Source organism: Coregonus lavaretus (assembly GCF_964263955.1).
Source record: "Coregonus lavaretus genome assembly, chromosome: 14".
NCBI lineage: Eukaryota > Metazoa > Chordata > Actinopteri > Salmoniformes > Salmonidae > Coregonus > Coregonus lavaretus.
In genome coordinates this window covers 34834384-34858106 of record NC_140001.1, presented here as the reverse complement: position 1 = coordinate 34858106, position 23723 = coordinate 34834384, and the positions used below count along the sequence as shown (strand labels likewise).

Sequence of the window (23723 nt, the reverse complement as noted above, 5' to 3'; positions counted from 1 at the left end):
CTTCAGGGACACGCACCTTTTTTGCAATTTTGAGCATCCCTCAAAACACACACTGCCACCATTTCCTGCCGGTCCATCAAATATTCTAGTAGCTCCTGAGCTGGTTGAGATGGTCAACCCTGCCCATTTTCTTGTTGTAATCCAGGACCAGCTCTGGAACAGATAGGAGTTCGTTCTGCCTGTATTTTGATACTGGTTTTAGGGTGTCATTCCCTGAGCTGTTAGAACGTAGAAAGTACACCTCCTCTCTCCCTCCATTCCCCTCTCCCTCCTCTTCATCCTCCCTCCAATAATCTCCAACTCCTCATCCCTGCCTTCTGGTGCTGAGCCCTGACTCTCCCAATCACTTCCCTCGCTCTTGTCACGGACCTAGAGGAACAGAGTAACGGGGGGGGGGGGGGGGAGCAGCAACAACAAATAGGATACTATTGTGGTCAGGAACCACTCTCTGTCCCTCTCTCCCTTCCTCTCTTTTTTTCCCTCAACTATACACATACTCTCTTCCTAATAATCACCTCTTAGGGGTTTCCATAATATCTTGTGTGGTAGAGTTACACGCCTCCCATTCCACTCACTCACAGTAAAAAGTATCATCATGATGTTATACAGCACTTTCAGTCAATCAATCAAAATTATTTTATGAAGCCCTTAGTGTCCAGATTGTTTCTCAGTTCATGGTGTACATATACAGTGGTGTGAAAAAGTGTTTGACCACTTCCTGATTTGTTATTTGTTTGCACGTTTGTCACACTTAAATGTTTCAGATCATCAAACAAATGTAAATATTAGACAAAGATAACAAGTAAACACAAAATGCAGTTTTGAAATGAAGGTTGTTATTATTAAGGGAAAACAAAATCCAAACCTACATGGCCCTGTGTGAAAAAGTGTTTGCCCCCCCTGTTATAACACAACTCAACTGTGGTTTATCACACCTGAGTTCAATTCCTCTAGCCACACCCAGGCCTGATTACTGCCACACCTCTTCTCAATCAAGGAATCACTTAAATAGGACCTGCCTGACAAAGTGAAGTAGACCAAAAGATCCTCAAAAGACACCATGCCGAGATCCAAAGAAATTCAGGAACAAATGAGAAAGAAAGTAATTGAGATCCATCAGTCTGAAAAAGGTTATAAAGCCATTTCTAAAGCTTTGGGACTCCAGCGAACCACAGTGAGGGCCATATCCACAAATGGCGAAAACATGGAACAGTGGTGAACCTGCCCAGGAGTGGCCGGCCGACCAAAATTACCCCAAGAGCGCAGCGACGACTCACCCAAGCGGTCACAAAAGACCCAACAACAACATACAAAGAGCTGCAGGCCTCACTTGCCTCAGTTAAGGTCAGTGTTCATGACTCCACCATAAGAAAGAGACTGGGCAAAAATGGCCTGCATGGCAGAGTTCCAAGAGGAAAACCACTAATGAGCAAAAATAACATTAAGGCTAGTCTCATTTTTGCCAGAAAACATCTTGATGATCCCCAAGACCTTTGGGAAAATACTCTGTGGACTGACGAGACAAAAGTTGGAACTTTTTGGAGGGTGTGTGTCCCATTTACATCTGGCGTAAAAGTTACACCGCATTTCAGAAAAAGAACGTCATACCAACAGTAAAATATGTTGGTGGTAGTGTAATGGTCTGGGCCTGTTTTGCTGCTTCAGGACCTGGAAGGCTTGCTGTGATAAATGGAACCATGAATTCTGCTGTCTACCAAAAAATCCTGAAGGAGAATGTCCGGCCATCTGTTCGTGACCTCAAGCTGAAGCGAACTTGGGTTCTGCAGCAGGACAATGATCCAAAACACACCAGCAAGTCCACCTCCTGAATGGCTGAAGAAAAACAAAATGAAGACTTTGGAGTGGCCTAGTCAAAGTCCTGACCTGAATCCTATTGAGATGCTGTGGCATGACCTTAAAAAGGCAGTTCGTGCTCTCAAACCCTCCAATGTGGCTGAATTACAACGATGAGTGGGCCAAAATTCCTCCACAGCGCTGTAAAAGACTCATTGCAAGTTATCGCAAACGCTTTATTGCAGTTGTTGCTGCTAAGGGTGGCCCAACCAGTTATTAGGCTGTATGGGGCAATCACTTTTTCACACCGGGCCATGTGGGTTTGGATTTTGTTTTCCCTTAATAATAACAACCTTCATTTCAAAACTGCATTTTGTGTTTATTTGTTATCTTTGACTAATATTTACATTTGTTTGATCTGAAACATTTAAATGTGACACATGCAAACAAATAAGAAATCAGGAAGGGGGCAAACACTTTTTCACACCACTGTATATGTCAGACTGATGGATAATCAGACAGGATAGAGCACACAAAAAGACGTTCATGGATGACCAGCAGGGTTAGCTGATTAGTTATGAAGCTGGGACAGTTTCCAAATTAATAGCATCGGTAGAAACAGGACAAAACAAGCAACTTGTTAGCTGGCTATGCAAACAAATATCACTGCAACTCAATATCATATGAGCTCCACTGTGCGGGCTTCTACCATAACACGACAGCTAAGATGTCAAATTTGAGGAAAACAATGCATATCTGTACCTAGCAAACATGACAAACCATAACTTAAGCCCAACAGATAAACACAACATTTCCCTGATCTCCATTTCGGCAGCTAGTTAACTGATTGTCTGCACGGCTAGCTAGTGAAAGTGACAGCTGAGGTTGACACACTGCGAGCGCAGGCCAAATTTACCACCAAACATATTTTCTGGCCAGACCAGCTAGCTAGCAAGCTATAGCAAGCAGCTTGGGCTGTTTCCATATGAATTACATCGGTAGAATCAATACTAAACAACCAACTAGTTAGCTGACTATATACAGCTAAACACCAACTATTTCCATGAGACAGAGAGCAATCATTGGAGCTCCACCACTGATGTGCTCGCCTGTACCAACCAAGTATGACAGGATTTGTGTGTGTGTGTAGGTTTGAGAAGATGATCAGTGGGATGTACATGGGGGAGCTGGTGCGTCTCATCCTGGTGAAGATGGCCAAGGAGGACCTGGTGTTCAAGGGTCACACCACTCCAGACCTCCTCACCACCGGACACTTCCAGACCAGCTTCGTCTCTGCCATAGAAAACGACAAGTCAGTAGTATGAGTGTGTGTACAATATATGTGTGAGACTGGGGGCCTATTTAATCAAAGTATAAAATAATAGATGACGTGGAACTTTCTTTGACTCTGTCTTGTGTCTTGATATAACTTGGTTGATAATAATGAATATGATGATGCTGCTGATGATAATAATGAATATGATGCTGCTGCTGATGATGATGCTGCTGATAATGAATATGATGCTGATGCTGCTGATAATGAATATGATGATGCTGCTGATGATAATGAATATGATGCTGCTGATGATGATAATTCATATGATGATGATGCTGCTGATGATAATGAATATGATGCTGCTGCTGATGATAATAATGAATATGATGCTGCTGATGATGATAATTCATATGATGATGATGCTGCTGATGATAATGAATATGATGCTGCTGCTGATGATAATAATGAATATGATGCTGCTGCTGATGATAATGAATATGATGATGCTGCTGATAATGAATATGATGCTGCTGCTGATGATAATGAATATGATGATGCTGCTGATGATAATGAATATGATGCTGCTGATGATGATAATTCATATGATGATGATGCTGCTGATGATAATGAATATGATGATGCTGCTGATGATGATAATGAATATGATGCTGCTGAGGATGATGATGATGAGCAAGTACCAAACCTAATGTTATACTTTTTAAGCTGGTATGTAACTGAGGTGGTGGTTTCTTTCTGACAGAGACCAGGAGGGTCTGGTGAGTGCAGAGAAGGTGCTAAGGGGGCTGGGCCTGGACCCATCTGGGGAGGACTGCGTGGCCACTCAGAGGGTGTGTCAGGTGGTGTCGATGCGGGCCGCCCACCTGTGTGCTGCCACGCTAGTCTCTGTGTTGAGACAGATCAGAGACAACAAGGCTGCAGAGAGGCTGAGGACAACCATAGGAGTGGACGGCTCTGTCTACAAGAACCACCCACAGTGAGTGGAGCAGTCTTTGTGGACAAGTGTGTGTCGCGTGTGTTTTAGCCCAAGTGTGTGTGAGCTTTGAGATGTTCCCGCCAATTCAGAATAGAACAGATGAAGTGTTGCACTTGACATGGCACTTAACATATTTTACTAGACACTCAGGTAATCTACATCTTCTCTGTGACACACCACTCCGGGTTACTACTCACTGAAGTATAGAAGAAGTGCTCTTACTTCAATGGCATTAAAATGAACTAAACTAGAGTGCACAGTGTAATTACAGTGGAACTGACCCTCGGATCTCAAGTGCCAGTCAAGAATTTGGTTGGTTTTTCAGTTCATCCTGTTCTTCTACAGATGTTGGACTTTAATTTGATCACCCTGTTGTTCCAGGAAATTCCCTGCTGCAAACTTTTAGTGTATTAGTTTAAAAGGCTTTGTAATTTCCACTTAACTTGATTTCCCCTAACAAAAAATGTATCCATCCCTACAAAAATGTCCATTAATTATAATCCACACACTAATTCAGATTTCCTGTTGCTGCAGGGTTATTTTCCTGCTGTGAGAAACTGGTCAAATTAAGATCCTACGCCTTTATGTAAAATAAGACCTTCAAATCAAGTGCTACCATTTCCCTCCTCTCCTCTCTCCCTTGTGGACACACTGTAGATCTCAAGCAGAGCAAGGCTCAAATACACTACTACTCCAGTCCTTTCATCACATCGAAAATGAAATGCAATTGCAAAACATTTCATTCAAATGTATTCAGACTCAATTTGACACTCAATCTACAACTCCCTGAGTTTCACACCAGAGCCATGACTCACTGTGAAGTATAGGAATTTTCCTAGAATAAACTATACTGTCGTATCCTCACATGGTCTCTCCTATCATTGCTATGCGGATGACACTCAACTACTTTTCTCCTTCCCCCTTTCTGACACCCAGGGAGCGACACGCATCTCTGCGTGCCTGGCAAATATCTCAAATTGGATGTCGGCCCACCACCTCAAGCTCAACCTCAATAAGATGGAACTGCTCTTCCTCCCGGGGAAGGCCTGCCCACTCAAATACCTCTCCATCACGGTTGACAACTCCACAGTGTCGCCCTCCCAGAGTGCAAAAAACCTTGGCGTGACCCTGGACAACACCCTGTCGTTCGCTGTAAACATCAAAGCAGTGACCCGCTCCTGCAGGTTCAGGCTCTACGACATCTGTAGAGTACGACCCTACCTCACACAGGAAGCGGCGCAGGTCCTAATCCAGGCACTTCTATCCCGTCTGGACTACTGCAACTCACTGCTGGCTGGGCTCCTACCCCTACAGGAGGGTAGCTCCCGCTCAGCCCAGTCCAAGCTCTTCTCTGTCCTGGCACCCCGATGGTGGAACTAGCTTCCCCCTGAAGCTAGGACAGCAGAGTCCCTGCCCATTTTCCAAAATCATCTGAAACCCTACCTCTTCAAACAGTATTTTAAATAATCCTCCTCCTCACCTCCGTTAGTGAGCATTTCTCCTTTGCCAAGATAATCCAGGTGTGGCATATCAAGAAGCTGATTAAACAGCATGATCATTACACAGATGCACCTTGTGCTGGGGACAATAAAAGGCCACTCTAAAATGTGCAGTTTTGTCACACAACACAGTGTCACAGATGTCTCATGTTTTGAGGGAGTGTGCAATTGGCATGCTAACAGCAGGAATGTCCACCAGAGCTGTTGCCAGAGAATTGAATGTTCATTTCTCTACGTCGTTTTATAAAAATGTGGCACTGTCCAACCGGCCTCACAATCGCGTATGGCGTCATTTGGGCGAGCGGTTTGCTGATGTCAACGTTGTGAACAGAGTACCCCATGGTGGGGTTATGGTATGTGCAGGCATAAACTACAGATAATTAACACAATTGCCTTTTTATCAATGGCAATTTGAATGCACAAAAATACTGTGACAAGATCCTGAGGCCTATTGTGAGGCCCTTTTTTTTAAAGGTATCTGTGACCAACAGCTGCATATCTGTGAGGGGAATTACAATGGAAATGACCCTTAAACCTCAAGTGCCAGTTAGTGACAGGACCAAGTAATGAATGGTTTATACATGCATGTATTCACTAATAAGAAACATGAATAAATTATATTTAATTTACGAACAGTTTACTGATAGCTAATAAAACTTTTAATAACATTTGTATATGCTTAAAGTAAAGTTGTGCCTCTCTTCGCCCAGGTTTGCGCGGCGGCTCCACAAGATGGTGCGGCGGCTGGTGCCAGACTGCGACGTACGTTTCCTGCGCTCAGAGGACGGCAGCGGGAAGGGCGCGGCCATGGTGACGGCGGTGGCGTACCGGCTAGCTACCCAGCATGCCGAGCGGCAGCGTATACTGGACACCCTGCGTCTGAGCCGGGAGCAGCTGCTGGAGGTGAAGTGCAGGATGGGAGAGGAGATTAACAGAGGCCTGGCCAAGGAGAGTCATGACCAGGCCACCGTCAAGATGCTGCCCACCTACGTCCGCTCCACCCCCGACGGCACAGGTAAGGTCAGGAGAGGAGGGGGAGAGAAGAGGAAGGGGTGGTATCTGCGGGAGAATCTCAATTGCATTTCCTTGTGTCCTCTCGCCTCCTCAAAAACCATTGGATTAGAAGGTTGGAGGGGAGGGAGATGGGAGGAGTATGTGTGTCTGGGAGGAGATAGAGCCATAAGATGTTAATTGAAGGGTACCCACCATGGGCCTTGATAATCCTTGAAAGTTTTAGGATTTTAGAAAGGCCTTGATTGAACATCCTGGAAAATAGACAGATGTCCTTGGCAGGACTATAGCAGGAGACTGAGGAGTAGGAAGCCTTAAGCTGTTACATGTAGTTAAGAATTTACCAAATCAATACACCAATTCTACAGTCCAGCTGTACCTAGGATTTGTATGTGTGGGTGGTCAGCCAGCAATCAGAGGGTTACCGGTTGGAAATTCAGGGCTGACAAAAAGTCTGCCAGGATGTGAACACCTACTGCCGTTGTGTCCTTAAACAAGGCACATAATCCCCAAACTATAAGTATAATATTAAAACATGTAGGAGTGTTATCGTGCTTGCTTAGCTACTCTCCTCATTGTCTGACTCATTGAACTTATCAGAGCATGGTGACTTCTTGGCCCTGGACCTGGGTGGGACCAACTTCCGAGTTCTGCTGGTGCGCGTGCGGGGAGGGAAGAGACGCAGCGTGGAGATGCACAACAAGATCTACGCCATCCCCCAGGAGGCTATGCAGGGCACTGGAGAGGAGGTAAACCGTAAATGTCCGTCTCGATGGACAATAAAGTTGTGTTATAGGTAGAGCACACAGTCCCACTGCATTGGTCATTTGACAACTCTCTGTCTGTCTGTTCTCTGTCAGCTGTTTGACCACATAGTGCACTGCATCGCTGACTTCCTGGAGTACATGGGTATGAAAGGAGCTTCCTTGCCCCTCGGCTTCACCTTCTCCTTCCCCTGCCATCAGAACAAACTGGACCAGGTAACAAAGCAAACACGCACACACAAAACTCAATGCATTTACATAGTTTTTGTATGGATTGAACCAGTGCTGAACCTCTCAGACAAAACGTTGAAAACACTTGAACAGTCAACGTGCTCTGTCTGCACCTGTTCATTGAAAGGGCAAAGCTAGGAAGGACAAGTGTTGACAGGAGTGGGCGAAGTGCATCACATGGTCTATTCACACATTCTATAGGCGCCTGTAGCCTGCGATCCTGACATAGCATAGACTAACCAACACTCTGCTCAGGACCAGGTAAAGATGCCCATCCCCCGCCCTCCTAATGTGATGTCCATTCCTCCTCCTCAGGGTATCCTGATAAAGTGGACCAAGGGTTTCAAAGCTACCGGCTGCGAGGGAGAGGATGTTGTGTGTCTACTGAAGGATGCTATCCACCGCAGAGAGGTTAGAGGTCACACCCACCCACTGGGCTTAGTCACAATCCGACACTGCCCAGAATCAAAACGCTGTTACATATTACAGTACCTGTAGGATGTCAAATCCTTTAAAAATGGGATATGATACCATGAAAGTACACCAACCGTAACCTTTTTGGAATTTCATATTAAAGTATACCAATCTCAAATCTGAAATCCTTTGGTTATGAAAAGGGTTCCATGTTAGTGATCCGTAAGTCCTTGTGTTGATGTTTTTGTAGGAGTTTGACCTGGACGTGGTTGCCGTGGTGAATGACACGGTGGGCACCATGATGACCTGTGGCTACGAAGACCCACTGTGTGAGGTGGGCCTCATCGTAGGTGAGTCTCCGATAGCCTACTGTATGTGCCTTCTGGACCACAAGCACAGGCTGTAAGAAATCAACAACTGCCTTCCTTTTATTTAAGTGAGTGTCTGTCGCTCTCTCTTTCACACACATACACACACTCACTCACACATTTCCCGTCACTCCAGGTACTGGCACCAATGCCTGCTACATGGAGGAAATGCAGAATGTGGAGCTGGTGGAGGGGGACGAGGGGAGGATGTGTGTTAACATGGAGTGGGGGGCCTTTGGGGACCACGGGGAGCTGGACGACTTCAGCACAGACTTCGACAGAGCCGTGGACGACTGCTCCACCAACCCTGGCAAACAGAGGTAGGCTATTACTGTTTGTTTACAATTGGAAAGAAAGAAAGAAAGAAAGAAAGAAAGAAAGACTTTAGGTGGGGTGCTGATTTAAATTAAATCTCTCCTTCCTGTGGTCTATTGGACTGTTTGTTAAAGTTGATGTATGTATCTTTGGAGACTGGGATTAGGGTTGCAAAGGGAGGGTATATTAATGGAAACTTTCTAATTGTACCAGTATACCAGTATGTAATCTATCACAGGACATCTAGTGGCCCGTTAGTGTACTTCAGATTATCACAGGTGTCTAATTATCTCTGGCCCTCTGTGTGGCCTTATCACATGTAAAATCTATTAAATAAGATGATTTTAAAACAAAAAATAGAATGACAAAGCTGTAAAATATTATTCTAAATATAAACCATCAATTTAGTGAATTCCATTGGTGTTTAATATGAGGGTTTTAGCATGAAATATCCTTTATTTACACACTTTGTAAATGTATTTTACTATGTCAATGTATTTGTTAATGTTTTGGAGTTAAACTGGTGGCAGTTGTGAAACTAGTAAATAGTTGGAAGAGTTGCAGAGTTAATAGAAAAGAATGACATTGTTGATTTATTTTTTATTATTAATTATGCTATTTTCTCGAACATATGGGCTATTTACTAGAAAACCATGGACAATATGGACAGAGATATAAGAAATGAATAATACATTGAACAAAAATATAAATACAACATGTAAAGTGTTGGTCCCATGTTTCATGAGCTGAAATAATAATAATAGATCCCAGAAATATTTCATACACACAAAAAGCTTATTTCTCTCAATTTTTGTGTACAAATTTGTTTACATCCCTTTTAGTGAGCATTTCCAGAAAAATTGCACATTGAGCTCACAGAAAACCCCAGAAAGATTAACCAATTGAACCAACATTGGTCAATTTTCTTTTTAAGAATGAAAAAATTACCTAAATTCCGGTTAAATTCAGTCACACATTGTCTTTACCCAACAGAGTTAGACCTAGAAATATCTAGCAAACTCCCATACCTGACCCAGATGTTCATCCCAGCATCAACAGTTGTGATGTCATACTATGGTTACTCAAACATAATAAAATCAGAACTACTGCTATTGCAACTCCTTGGTCTGAAGGTTGAGACTGAAAGTGTTCAAAAAGGTCAACACCGTAACACTTTAAATACCATAGTAAGTACCAGAGTAAATGTTGTTAAATTATAATTTCAGTATAAAATTAAACTCCCCTTAACTTCACTGAATAAAAATATAAACCGAACATGTTTCATCAGCTGAAATAAAATATCCCAGAAATGTTTCATTCACACAAAAAGCTTATTTCTCTTAAATGTTGTGCACAAATTTGTTTACATCCCTGTTATTGAGCATTTCTCCTTTGCCAAGATAATTTATCCACCTGACAGGTGTGGCATATCAAGAAGCTGATTAAACAGCATGATCATTACACAGGTGCACCTTGTGCTGGGCCTCTCTAAAATGTGCAGTTTTTTTTCACACAACACAATGCCACAGATGTCTCAAGTGCAATTGGCATGCTGACTGCAGGAATGTCCACCAGAGCTGTTGCCAGAGAATTGAATGTCAATTTCTCTACCATAAGCAGACTCCAACGTCGTTCAAGAGAATTTGGCAGTACGTCCAACCGGCCTCAGAACCGCAGACCACTTGTATGGTGTCGTGTGGGCAAGCGGTTTGCTGATCTCAATGTTGTGGACAGAGTGCCCCATCGTGGCGAGGGGTTATGGTATGGGCAGGCATAAACTAGGACAGCGAATATTATTGCATTTTATCGATGGCAATTTGAATGCACAGAGATACCATGACAAGATCCTGAGGCCCATTGTCGTGCCATTCATCTGTAGCCATCACCTCATGTTTCAGCATGATAATGCACGGCCCCATGTCGTAAGGATCTGTACGCAATTCCTGGAAACTGAAAATGTCTCAGTTACATGGCCTGCATACCCACCAAACATATGTCACCCATTGAGCTTGTTTGGGATGCTCTGGATCGACGTGTAGGACAGCATTTTCCAGTTCCCACCAATATCCAGCAACCTCGCACAGCTATTGAAGAGGAGTGGGACAACATTCCACAGGCCACAATCAACAGCCTGATCGACTCTATGCGAAGAAGATGTGTCCTGCTGCATGAGGCAATTGGTGGTCACACCAGATACTGACTGGTTTTCTGATCCACGCCCCTACCTTTTTTAAAAGGTATATGTGACCAACAGATGCATATCTGGTTTCTCAAATGACTGCCTCGCCTGGTTCACCAACTACTTCTCAGATAGTTCATTGTGTCAAATCGGAGGGCCTGTTGTCTGGACCTATGGCAGTGTCTATGGGGGTGCCATAGGGTTCAATTCTTGGGCCGACTCTTTTCTCCGTGTATATCAATGATGTCGCTCTTGCTGCTGGTGACTCTCAGATCCACCTCTACACAGACGACACCATTTTGTATACAACTGGCCCTTCATTGGACACTGTGTTAACAAACCTCCAAACGAGCTTCAATACCATACAACACTCCTTCCGTAGCCTCCAACTGCTCTTAAACACTAGTAAAACTAAATGCATGCTCTTCAATCGAACGCTGCTGGCACCCGCCCACCCGACTAGAATCACTATTCTCGACGGGTCTGATCTAGAGTATGTGGACAACTACAAATACCTAGGTGTCTGGTTAGACTGTAAACTCTCCTTCCAGACTCACATTAAGCATCTCCAATCCAAAGTGAAATCTAGACTCAGCTTCCTATTTCGCAACAAAGCCTCCTTCACTCATGCCGCCAAACATGCCCTCGTAAAACTGACTATCCTACCGATCCTTGACTTCGGCGATTTAATTTACAAAATAGCCTCTAACACTCTACTCAGCAAATTGGATGTAGTCTATAACAGTGCCATCCGTTGTCACCAAAGCCCCATATACTACCCACCACTGTGACCTGTACGCTCTTGTTGGCTGGTCCTCACTACATATTCGTCGCCAAACCCACTGGCTCCAGGCCATCTATAAATCACTGCTAGGCAAATCTCTGCCTTATCTTAGCTCATTGGTCACCATAGCAACACCCACCCTTAGTATGCGCTCCAACAGGTATATCTCACTGGTCATCCCCAAACCCAACACCTCCTTTGGCCGCCATTCCTTCCAGTTCTCTGCTGCAAATGACTGGAACGAACTGCAAAAATCTCTGAAGCTGGAGACTCTTATCTCCCTCACTATCTTTAAGCATCAGTTGTCAGAGCAGCTTACCGATCACTGCACCTGTACACAGCCCATCTGTAATTAGCCCACCCAACTACCTCATCCCCATATTGTTATTTACATTGTTACATTGTTATTTATTTTGCTCATTTGCACCCCAGTATCTCTATTTGCACATCATCTTCTGCACATCTGTCAATCCAGTGTTAATACTAAATTGTAACTATTTTGCACTATGGCCTATTTATTGCCTTACCTCCATAACTTACTACATTTGCACACACTGTATATAGATTTTCTATTGTGTTATTGACTGTACGTTTTGTTTTACCCCATATGTAACTCTGTTGTTTTTATCGCACTGCTTTGCTTTATCTTGGCCAGGTCGCAGTTGTCAATGAGAACTTGTTCTCAACTGGCTTACCTGGTTAAATATATATATATTTTTTAATCTGTATTCTCAGTCATGTGAAATCCATAGATTAGGGCCTAATGAATTTATTTAAATTGACTGATTTTCTTTTATGAGCTGTAACTCAGTAAAGTCTTTGAAATTGTTGCATGTTGCGTTTATATTTTTGTTCTCTCTCTGTGTGTGTGTGTGTGCAGTGCATTCGGAAAGTATTGACCCCTTTACTTTTTCCACATTTTGTTACGTTACAGCCTTATTCTAAAATGGATTAAATTGTTTTTTCCCCCCTCATCAATCTACACACAATACCCCATAATGACAAAGCAAAAACAGGTTTTTAGAATGTTTTGCAAATCTATTAAAAATAAAAAACTGAAATATCAGTTTTCAGACACTTTACTTAGTACTTTGTTGAAACACCTTCAGCAACGATTACAGCCTCGAGTCTTCTTGGGTATGATGCTACAGTGGGGAAAAAAAGTATTTAGTCAGCCACCAATTGTGCAAGTTCTCCCACTTAAAAAGATGAGAGAGGCCTGTAATTTTCATCATAGGTACACGTCAACTATGACAGACAAATTGAGATTTTTTTTCTTCAGAAAATCACATTGTAGGATTTTTTATGAATTTATTTGCAAATTATGGTGGAAAATAAGTATTTGGTCACCTACAAACAAGCAAGACTTCTGGCTCTCACAGACCTGTAACTTCTTCTTTAAGAGGCTCCTCTGTCCTCCACTTGTTACCTGTATTAATGGCACCTGTTTGAACTTGTTATCAGTATAAAAGACACCTGTCCACAACCTCAAACTGACACACTCCAAACACCACTATGGCCAAGACCAAAGAGCTGTCAAAGGACACCAGAAACAAAATTGTAGACCTGCACCAGGCTGGGAAGACTGAATCTACAATAGGTAAGCAGCTTGGTTTGAAGAAATCAACTGTGGGAGCAATTATTAGGAAATGGAAGACATACAAGACCACTGATAATCTCCCTCGATCTGGGGCTCCACGCAAGATCTCACCCCGTGGGGTCAAATTGATCACAAGAACGGTGAGCAAAAATCCCAGAACCACACGGGGGGACCTAGTGAATGACCTGCAGAGAGCTGGGACCAAAGTAACAAAGCCTACCATCAGTAACACACTACGCCGCCAGGGACTCAAATCCTGCAGTGCCAGATGTGTCCCCCTGCTTAAGCCAGTACATGTCCAGGCCCGTCTGAAGTTTGCTAGAGTGCATTTGGATGATCCAGAAGAGGATTGGGAGAATGTCATATGGTCAGATAAAACCAAAATAGAACTTTTTGGTAAAAACTCAACTCGTCGTGTTTGGAGGACAAAGAATGCTGAGTTGCATCCAAAGAACACCATACCTACTGTGAAGCATGGGGGTGGAAACATCGTGCTTTGGGGCTGTTTTTCTGCAAAGGGACCAGGACGACTGATCCGTGTAAAGGAAATAATGAATGGGGCAATGTATCGTGAGATTTTGAGTGAAAACCTCCTTCCATCAGCAAGGGCATTGAAGATGAAACGTGGCTGGGTCTTTCAGCATGATAATGATCCCAAACACACCGCCCGGGCAACGAAGGAGTGGCTTCGTAAGAAGCATTTCAAGGTCCTGGAGTGGCCTAGCCAGTCTCCAGATCTCAACCCCATAGAAAATCTTTGGAGGGAGTTGAAAGTCCGTGTTGCCCAGCAACAGCCCCAAAACATCACTGCTCTAGAGGAGATCTGCATGGAGGAATGGGCCAAAATACCAGCAACAGTGTGTGAAAACCTTGTGAAGACATACAGAAAACGTTTGACCTGTGTCATTGCCAACAAAGGGTATATAACAAAGTATTGAGAAACTTTTGTTATTGACCAAATACTTATTTTCCACCATAATTTGCAAATAAATTCATAAAAAATCCTACAATGTGATTTTCGGAAAATATTTTTCTCATTTTGTCTGTCATTGTTGACGTGTACCTATGATGAAAATTACAGGCCTCTCATCTTTTTAAGTGGGAGAACTTGCACAATTGGTGGCTGACTAAATACTTTTTTCCCCCACTGTATAAGCTTGGCACACCTGTATTTGGGGAGTTTCTCCCATTCTTCTCTGCAGATCCTCTCAAGCTCTGTCTGGTTGGATGGTTGGATGGGGAGCGTCGCTGCACAGCTATTTTCAGGTTTCGCCAGAGATGTTCGATTGGGTTCAAGTCCGGGCTCTGGCTGGGCCACTCGAAGACATTGAGACTTGTCCTGAAGCCACTCCTGCGTTGTCTTGGCTGTGCACTTAGGTTCGTTGCCTCAGTCTGAGGTCCTGAGCACTCTGGAGCAGGTTTTCATCAAGGATCTCTGTACTTTGCTCTGTTCATCTTTCATTCGACCCTGACTAGTCTCCCAGTCCCTGCCGCTGAAAAACTATGGATGGTGCCAGGTTTCCTCCAGACGTGGCGCTTGGCATTCAGGCCAAAGAGGTCAATCTTGGTTTCATCAGACCAGAGTATCTTGTTTCTCATGGTCTGAGAGTCCTTTAGGTGCCTTTTGGCAAACTCCAAGTGGGCTGTCATGTGCCTTTTATTGAGGAGTGGCTTCCGTCTGGCCACTCTAAAAACCTGTTTTCGCTTTGTCATCATGGGGTATTGTGTGTAGATTGAGGAAAAAAATATATGTAATCAATTTTAGTATAACGCTGTAACGTAACAATATGTGGAAAATGGGAAGGAGTCTAAATACTTTCCGAATGCGCTGTGTTTGTATGTGTACATTTTAGAATAATAGTGAAGACATCAAAACTATGAAATAACACATTTGGAATCATGTAGTAACCAAAAAAGTGTTAAAGAAATTAAAATATATTCTATATTTGAGATTCTTCAAATAGCCACCCTTTACCTTGCTGACAGCTTTGCACACTCTTGGCTTTCTCTCAACCATCTTCATGAAGTAGTCACCTGGAATGCATTTCAATTAACAGGTGTGCCGTTTTAAAAGTTAATTTGTGGAATTTCTTTCCTTCTTAATTCGTTTGAGCCAGTCAGTTGTGTTGTGACAAGGTGGGGGGCTGTACAGAAGATAGCCCTATTTGGTAAAAGACCAAGTCCATATTATGGCAAGAACAGCTCAAATAAGCAAAGAGAAACAACAGTCCATCATTACTTTAAGACATGAAGGTCAGTCAATCTGGAAGATTTCAATAACTTTTAAAGTTTGTTCAAGTGCAGTCGCAAAAACCATCAAGCGCTTTGATGAAACTGGCTCTCATGAGGACCGGAATGGAATGGAAGACCCAGAGTTAACTCTGCTGCAGAGGATAAGTTCATTAGAGTTCCCAGGCTCAGAAATTGCAGCCCAAATAAATGCTTCAGAGTTCAAGTAACAGACACATCTCAACATCAACTGTTCAGAGGAGACTGTGTGAATCAGGCCTTCATGGTCAAATTGCTGCAAAGAAACCACTACTGAAGGACACCAATAATAATAAGAGACTTGCTTGGGCCAAGAAACACGAGCAATGGACATTAGACCGGTGGAAATATGTCCTTTGGTCTGATGAGTCCAAATTTGAGATTTTTGGTTCCAACCGCCATGTCTTTGTGAGACTCGTGTGGGTGAACGGATGATCTCCGCATATGTATTTCCCACCGGAAAGCATGGAGGAGGAGGTGTTATGGTGTGGGGGTGCTTTGCTGGTGACACTGTCTGTGATTTATTTAGAATTCAAGGCACATTTAACCAGCATGGCTACCACAGCATTCTGCAGCGATACGCCATCCCATCTGGTTTGGGCTTAGTGGGACTATCATTTGTTTTTCAACATGACAATGACCCAATACACCTCCAGGCTGTGTAAGGGCTATTTGTCCAAGAAGGAGAGTGATTGAGTGCTGCATCAGATGACCTGGCCTCCACAATTCCCCGACCTCAACCAAATTGAGATGGTTTGGGATGAGTCGGACGGCAGAGTGAAGGAAAAGCAGCCAACAAGTGCTAAGCATATGTGGGAACTCCTTCAAGACTGTTGGAAAAGCATTCCAGGTTAAGCTGGTTGAGAGAATGCCAAGAGTGTCAAAGCTGTCATAATGGCAAAGGGTGGCTATTTGAAGAATCTCAAATAAAAAATATATTTTGATTTGTTTAACACTTTTTTGGTTACTACATGATTCCATGTGTTATTTCATAGTTTTGATGTCTTCACTATTATTCTAGAATGTATAAAATAGTAAAAATAAAGAAAAACCCTTGAATGAGTAGGTGTTATAAAACGTTTGACCGGGTGTGTGTGTGTGTATATATATGTATGTATGTATGTATGTATGTATATGTGTATATATATGTATATATATATATAATATTTTTTTTTTTTTTTTTTTTTTTTTTAAAGTTATTATGTTAATTACCAAAATTGCAGAAGAATCCGGTAACTTTAGTAAATTACCTCTCTCTCTCTCTCTCTCTCTCTCTCTCTCTCTCTCTCTCTCTCTCTCTCTCTCTCTCTCTCTCTCTCTCTCAGGTATGAGAAGATGATCAGTGGGATGTACCTTGGGGAGATAGTGAGGAGCGTACTGCTGGAGTTCACTGCTAAGGGACTTCTGTTCCGAGGCAAACTCTCTGAGAGGCTCAAGACCAGAGGCATCTTTGAAACCAAGTTCCTCTCCCAGATCGAGAGGTGAGTCTGTGTCAGTTTGTTTGTCTGGGAATGTTTGTGGCAATTACACCTTCAGTAAATTTTTAGTGTTGATGTCTGATGAGCAAAAGGAAGATTTGGGAAAGTGTGTCACTAAAGACGTTAACAGTCATGGTGGGAGCAACGTGTGAATCCCTTTTTCTGGGTATCAAAGCTATTGGATTTGACACCAAAATGTCTAGCATAGGATGGAGAGCAATGTGTGCACTTCATGTTCACAAAATGTGTTGATTTGATATAGATGTTGATATTTACTTGACTGTTGTCTAACAGTCAGTGCCTGTCTCTCCCTCACTCTCCCCCCTTGTCAGTGACCGTCTGGCCCTGAGGCAGGTGCGCTCCATCCTGCAGCACCTGGGTCTGACCAGCTCTACGTGTGACGACAGTATCCTGGTGAAGGAGGTGTGCAGCGTGGTGGCTCGCCGCGCAGCCCAGCTCTGTGGTGCCGGCCTGGCCGCTGTGGTCGATAAGATCCGGCAGAACCGCAACCTCCCCGAGCTCAAAATCACAGTGGGTGTCGATGGAACACTCTACAAACTACATCCACAGTGAGTGGTTATTAGATAGTATTATCACAAAAAGACAGTCAGGTTAAAGCTATACTCCATGGGCTGTATTCATGAATCATCTCAGAGTACGAGTGCTGATATAGGGTTTAGCCTTTTCGATTACAATGAAAAACATTATATAGACTGGGTGTACTCTCCTACTCCTAGATCAGCACTGTTATTCGTACACTTTTTGAATACGGGCCCAGACGTTAATTGCACATTTAACTGTAGGCAGCTGGTAGTTTTAGTTTATAGCCTTTACTTTGCTCATACTTTTTTCTTTATTATCTTACTGAATCTATGAATAAAATGAGCCAAAAGGAGAAACAATGAGAAACTCTAACCTAAGTTCTTCTGCGATGCTCTGTTTCCATGGTTTCCATTTCGTGGTTACGTAGGTAGAATTGTGTAAATGCCAACATCAATCAAGTTAATGAAAATGTTACGCAGGGTTTATTTATGCATTTACAAACCTAATCGGTGTGATGTATGGAGTTTAATTGGAGTGAGATATAGATATATGCAGTGCCTTCGGAAAGTATTCAGATCCCTTAACTTTTTCCACATTTTGTTAGGTTACAGCCTTATTCTAAAATTGATTAAAGAAAACAATTTCCTCATCAATCTACAGACAATACCCCATAATGACAAAGAGAAAACAGGTTTTTAGAAATTTTTGCACATTTATTAAAAACAAAAAACAGATGCCTTATTTACATAAGTATGCTACGAGACTCGAAATTGAGCTCAGGTGGAAAATGTCGAAAAAGTCAAGGGGTCTGAATACTTTTCGAAGACACTGCATATATCTAAAATGCCAAGAGTGTGCAAAGCTGTCATCAAGGCAAAGGGTGGCTATTTGAAGAAGCTCAAATAGAAAATATATTTTGATTTGTTTAACACTTTTTTGGGGGGGGTTACTACATGATTCCATATGTGTTATTTCATAGTTTTGATGTCTTCACTATTATTCTACAATGTAGAAAATAGTAAAAATAAAGAAAAACCCTTGAATGAGTAGGTGTTCTAAAACTTTTACCCATATATAATAAGCATCTGGGAATCCTAAAGTCTATCCTCAAATACCTTTTAACAGCACCTTCTTACAGTTACTGCATGTACACCTGCCTATGGGTTTGCCTGATTCGCTTGTCCCTGGCCATGTGAACTCACTTCCCCTTCATTCCCTGCAGCTTCTGGTCCATTGTCTATTCTCAGTAAGAACATTCTAACCTGGGACGTGTTGAATGGAGCTGAAGGATGGGACTAATAACTAACAACAAGATAGCTAATGTTAAGCATACTGTGTCCATAATAAGTATATAGGTTATAGGTTGAGAGCTTTTGTGAAAGAGCACAGTTAGAAAGATATGGCATATAGAAGAAAACCGGATGGACATCATGAAAATGATCAGTTGAGGGTAGAAGTTCAGGAGTAAAAAACAAACAAAATATAATTATTGTAAGTTTCCATAAAATGTATATAGTATGTATAAGCTAGAAGTAGAGGCCTAAGCGTTGTTGTTCACTAGTTTACTCCAATTAGGGAAGGGGTGGTGGGGTTGGAAAGTTATAAAGGGAAATATATTTTTTTAAAGGCTATGTATGTATGTATGTATGTATGTATGTATGTATGTATGTATGTATGTATGTGTATTTATTTATTGCGAGAGAAAAAAATATGGGGGATTGGAGGTGATGCTGATCTATCCCCCTTAAAAAAAAAATATATATATATATATATATTATATAAAGTATTTGATCCCCTGCTGATTTTGTACGTTTGCCCACTGACAAAGAAATGATCAGTCTATAATTTTAATGGTAGGTTTATTTGAACAGTGAGAGACAGAATAACAACAACAAAAAATCCACAAAAACGCATGTCAAAAATGTTATAAATTGATTTGCATTTTAATGAGGGGAAAAAAGTATTTGACCCCCTCTCAATCAGAAAGATTTCTGGCTCCCATGTGTCTTTTATACAGGTAACGAGCTGAGATTAGGAGCACTCCCTTTAATAAAGGGAGTGCTCCTAATCTCAGTTTGTTAAAGGGAGTGCTCCTAATCTCAGCTTGTTATCTGTATAAAAGACAGCTGTCCACAGAAGCAATCAATCAATCAGATTCCAAACTCTCCACCATGGCCAAGACCAAAGAGCTCTCCAAGGATGTCAGGGACAAGATTGTAGACCTACACAAGACTGAAATGGGCTACAAGACCATCGCTAAGCAGCTTGGTGAGAAGGTGACAACAGTTGCTGCGATTATTTGCAAATGGAAGAAACACAAAAGAACTGTCAATCTCCCTCGGCCTGGGACTCCATGCAAGATCTCACCTCGTGGAGTTGCAATGATCATGAGAACGGTGAGGAATCAGCCCAGAACTACACGGGAGGATCTTGTCAATGATCTCAAGGCAGCTGGAACCATAGTCACCAAGAAAACAATTGGTAACACACTACGCCGTGAAGGACTGAAATCCTGCAGCGCCTGCAAGGTCCCCCTGCTCAAGAAAGCACATATACAGGGCCGTCTGAAGTTTGCCAATGAACAGAACTGGGTGAAAGTGTTGTGGTCAGATGAGACCAAAATTGAGCTCTTTGGCATCAACTCAACTCGCCGTGTTCGGAGGAGGAGGAATGCTGCCTATGACCCCAAGAACATCATCCCCACCGTCAAACATGGAGGTGGAAACATTATGCTTTGGGGGTGTTTTTCTGCTAAGGGGACAGGACAACTTCACTGCATCAAAGGGACGATGGACGAGGCCATGTACTGTCAAATCTTGGGTGAGAACCTCCTTCCCTCAGCCAGGGCATTGAAAATGGGTCGTGGATGGGTATTCCAGCTTGACAATGACCCAAAACACACGGCCAAGGCAACAAAGGAGTGGCTCAAGAAGAAGCACATTAAGGTCCTGGAGTGGCCTAGCCAGTCTCCAGACCTTAATCCCATAGAAAATCTGTGGAGGGAGCTGAAGGTTCGAGTTGCCAAACGTCAGCCTCGAAACCTTAATGACTTGGAGAAGATCTGCAAAGAGGAGTGGGACAAAATCCCTCCTGAGATGTGTGCAAACCTGGTGGCCAACTACAAGAAACGTCTGACCTCTGTGATTGCCTGCAACATCCTCCAGCATGACCGGTTTGGCGGTGGGTCAGTCATGATGTGGGGTGGCATTTCTTTGGGGGGCCGCACAGCCCTCCATGTGCTCGCAAGAGGTAGCCTGACTGCCATTAGGTACCGAGATGAGATCCTCCGACCCCTTGTGAGACCATATGCTGGTGCGGTTGGCCCTGGGTTCCTCCTAATGCAAGACAATGCTAGACCTCATGTGGCTGGAGTGTGTCAGCAGTTCCTGCAAGAGGAAGGCATTGATGCTATGGACTGGCCTGCCCGTTCCCCAGACCTGAATCCAATTGAGCACATCTGGGACATCATGTCTCGCTCCATCCACCAACGCCACGTTGCACCACAGACTGTCCAGGAGTTGGCGGATGCTTTAGTCCAGGTCTGGGAGGAGATCCCTCAGGAGACCATCTGCCACCTCATCAGGAGCATGCCCAGGCGTTGTAGGGAGGTCATACAGGCACGTGGAGGCCACACACACTACTGAGCCTCATTTTGACTTGTTTTAAGGACATTACATCAAAGTTGGATCAGCTTGTAGTGTGGTTTTCCACTTTAATTTTGAGGGTGACTCCAAATCCAGACCTCCATGGGTTGATAAATTTGATTTCCATTGATAATTTTTGTGTGATTTTGTTGTCAGCACATTCAACTATGTAAAGAAAAAAGTATTTAATAAGATTATTTCATTCATTCAGATCTAGGATGTGTTGTTTAAGTGTTCCCTTTATTTTTTTGAGCAGTGTGTATATAAAAAGACAAAAAAACGAACAAACAAAAAAACATTCTGCCTCATCGCTCTCCTTCTCTCCTCTTCACAGCTTCTCCAGCATCATGCATGAGACGGTCAGGGACCTGGCGCCGCAGTGCGAGGTCACGTTCCTCCAATCAGAGGACGGAAGTGGAAAGGGGGCGGCTCTCATCACGGCGGTGGCCTGTCGCATCCGAGACGCCGGGCAGCGCTGAGCGAGGTGCTCTGGGGACAAGGTCTGCGTCCCAAATGGCACCCTATTTCCTATATAGTGCACTACCTTTGACCAGGGCCCTATGCTCAAACGTAGTGTACTATATAGGGGGCCATTTGGGTAACAACCAAGGGCAGGGTCACAACAGGGACAGCACAGGATGACAAAGGGATATATGAAATGTGCTTGTATGAAATGACTCCTCCTCTCCACTAGTGCATCAAACGTTTAGAGGATGAATCCCAAAATATAATGGAGTTAGTTGTGCGAGACATTTTATAGGTACTAGGATAAGTAGCGTATGGTTTCTTTAATGTGTGCATGGTTTTCTCTAGTTACACATGATAGGTTCAGGGCCAGTATGTCCTGCAGGTACCACTGTTTGTATGGCCACAGCTGTGGCTCTAGGCACATATTCACACATACTTGTGGAACTAAGGGGCCTAGCCCAAACCATTATTCCTCCTCCACCAGACTTTACAGTTGGCACTATGCATTCGGGCAGGTACCGTTCTCCTGGCATCCGCCAAACCCAGATTCGTCCGTCGGACTGCCAGGTAGTGAAGTGTGATTCATCACTCCAGAGAATGCGTTTCAACTGCTCCAGAGTCCAGTGGCGGCAAGCTTTATACTACTCCAGCCGATGCTTGGCATTGCGCATGGTGATCTTGTGTGTATATATACTGTAGGAAGGCTATCATCTAAAAGTGGTAGGCCTACTTCATTTTTAAGCGCGCTTGCACCATCTGGCATGTAGAGTATCTTAAATAAAAATGTAATGCTATTGTGGGAGATGCCATTTGAAGCAGTATATACTCTGAGCTTGTCCTTGACTGTTAGAACATTACATTATTGAAAGAACATTACAAATTCACCTTAGAGAAATTAACGTTTAACAAACTCTTTAAGAGACAACAGTCAGAATGAATGGTAGACACTTTTTTTTCTATTCTGTTGCGGAATTGGATCTATGGTATTGGTATCCTGAATGGTAAATATTTTATGATGGGCCGGGGTAAACAAGACACCGTCATAACAAAGATTTACCATTCAGTATACCAATACCATAGATTCCATTCTGCAACAGAATAGAAAAAGGACTGAAAGGAATAAAATCCCCAAGTTCACTGTGTTTCCTTTGTCTACACTGTTTCTCAAGGATAGTGCTGTATGAGTCCCAAACTCCGTAATAACCGTGAAAGGAATCAATACAAAGCAGTATCGTGGTATACCCTGACATTGTTAAATTACCAACCATTTATACTGTGTGCCATATTGAGAGTGGACGTAGACGTGTTTTCCTCTTACAAATGAGCTACTTACAGTATACCTAATTTAAGAGGAACTACACTACCAGGTATTTTTGGGGGGGAATGAGAAATGTTTTCTAACCAACTGATATCTGTCATTCATTGTTACATGCTTAAGATTTGTGTGGAGTCTGGGAATGTTTTAATGATCACTTACTCAATAAAGACCAATGGCCACACTCAATATGCACAGAAACTCAGGGCCACACTCAATCTAACGAGGGTCGCAGTGCAGGGTTAGAAATGTATTTTTTGTGAGTTGCAAGAGATCATGTTTTATAATGATATGACATTGGTAAGTTTGAGATGTTTAGCCTTGGCTAGGTTTGTGTTTTGTGCATCTCTTACAAACTGGGTATTCTTGTACAATAAATTCTGGATGAGAATGAATTCCCATCTGCTCACTATTTGACGACTTAGGCATCATATTTTGATAGCAAAATAGCTCAACTACGTATATCCTTGTCTAAAAGGTTCTGTAAAATCTTGTTTTATTATGTGACATGCACCCAGTTTGAAACACCATTGTTACAGGATGAATTGTGCAAAGATTCCCATTGAACCTTTGGCAGGAACTTTTTTTTTGTTGTAAAAGCTGTCATGTCTGTGATCTTCTTTCAGCCAAACATAAATTATATTCAGCTATTGTTGGCTGCATCTGGCTCCTTCGAAGAATGTGAAGCCACAGACGCCCAGAAAACTTGCATCTTGGCTAGTTTTCTGGGCATGGCTTACAACTACTGTTCCCCCTCACACCTATGCTGCTGCTAAAA

At 43.0% G+C, this 23723-nt stretch overlaps 1 protein-coding gene across 2 annotated transcripts in view; it reads left to right on the top strand.

Moving 5' to 3' along the window:
* Window positions 1–23357, top strand: part of LOC311141936 (hexokinase-2-like) — a 58450-nt gene extending 35093 nt beyond the window's left edge. Inside the window, exons 8-19 of one of the 2 annotated variants that reach the window (XR_014614254.1) lie at window positions 2945–3106; window positions 3831–4064; window positions 6274–6578; window positions 7175–7323; window positions 7435–7554; window positions 7885–7980; window positions 8234–8333; window positions 8488–8671; window positions 16823–16978; window positions 17308–17544; window positions 21497–22557; window positions 22728–23357. Coding sequence is in view for 1 of the 2 variants with exons in the window: in XM_084177452.1 (XP_084033578.1) it covers window positions 2945–3106; window positions 3831–4064; window positions 6274–6578; window positions 7175–7323; window positions 7435–7554; window positions 7885–7980; window positions 8234–8333; window positions 8488–8671; window positions 16823–16978; window positions 17308–17544; window positions 21497–21641 (1888 nt within the window). In the remaining variant the exon portion in view is untranslated. Of the gene's footprint in view, window positions 1–2944; window positions 3107–3830; window positions 4065–6273; window positions 6579–7174; window positions 7324–7434; window positions 7555–7884; window positions 7981–8233; window positions 8334–8487; window positions 8672–16822; window positions 16979–17307; window positions 17545–21496 lie in introns of both variants that reach the window. The other variant, XM_084177452.1, reaches the window with a different exon arrangement.
* The last annotated feature ends 366 nt before the right edge of the window (window positions 23358–23723 follow it).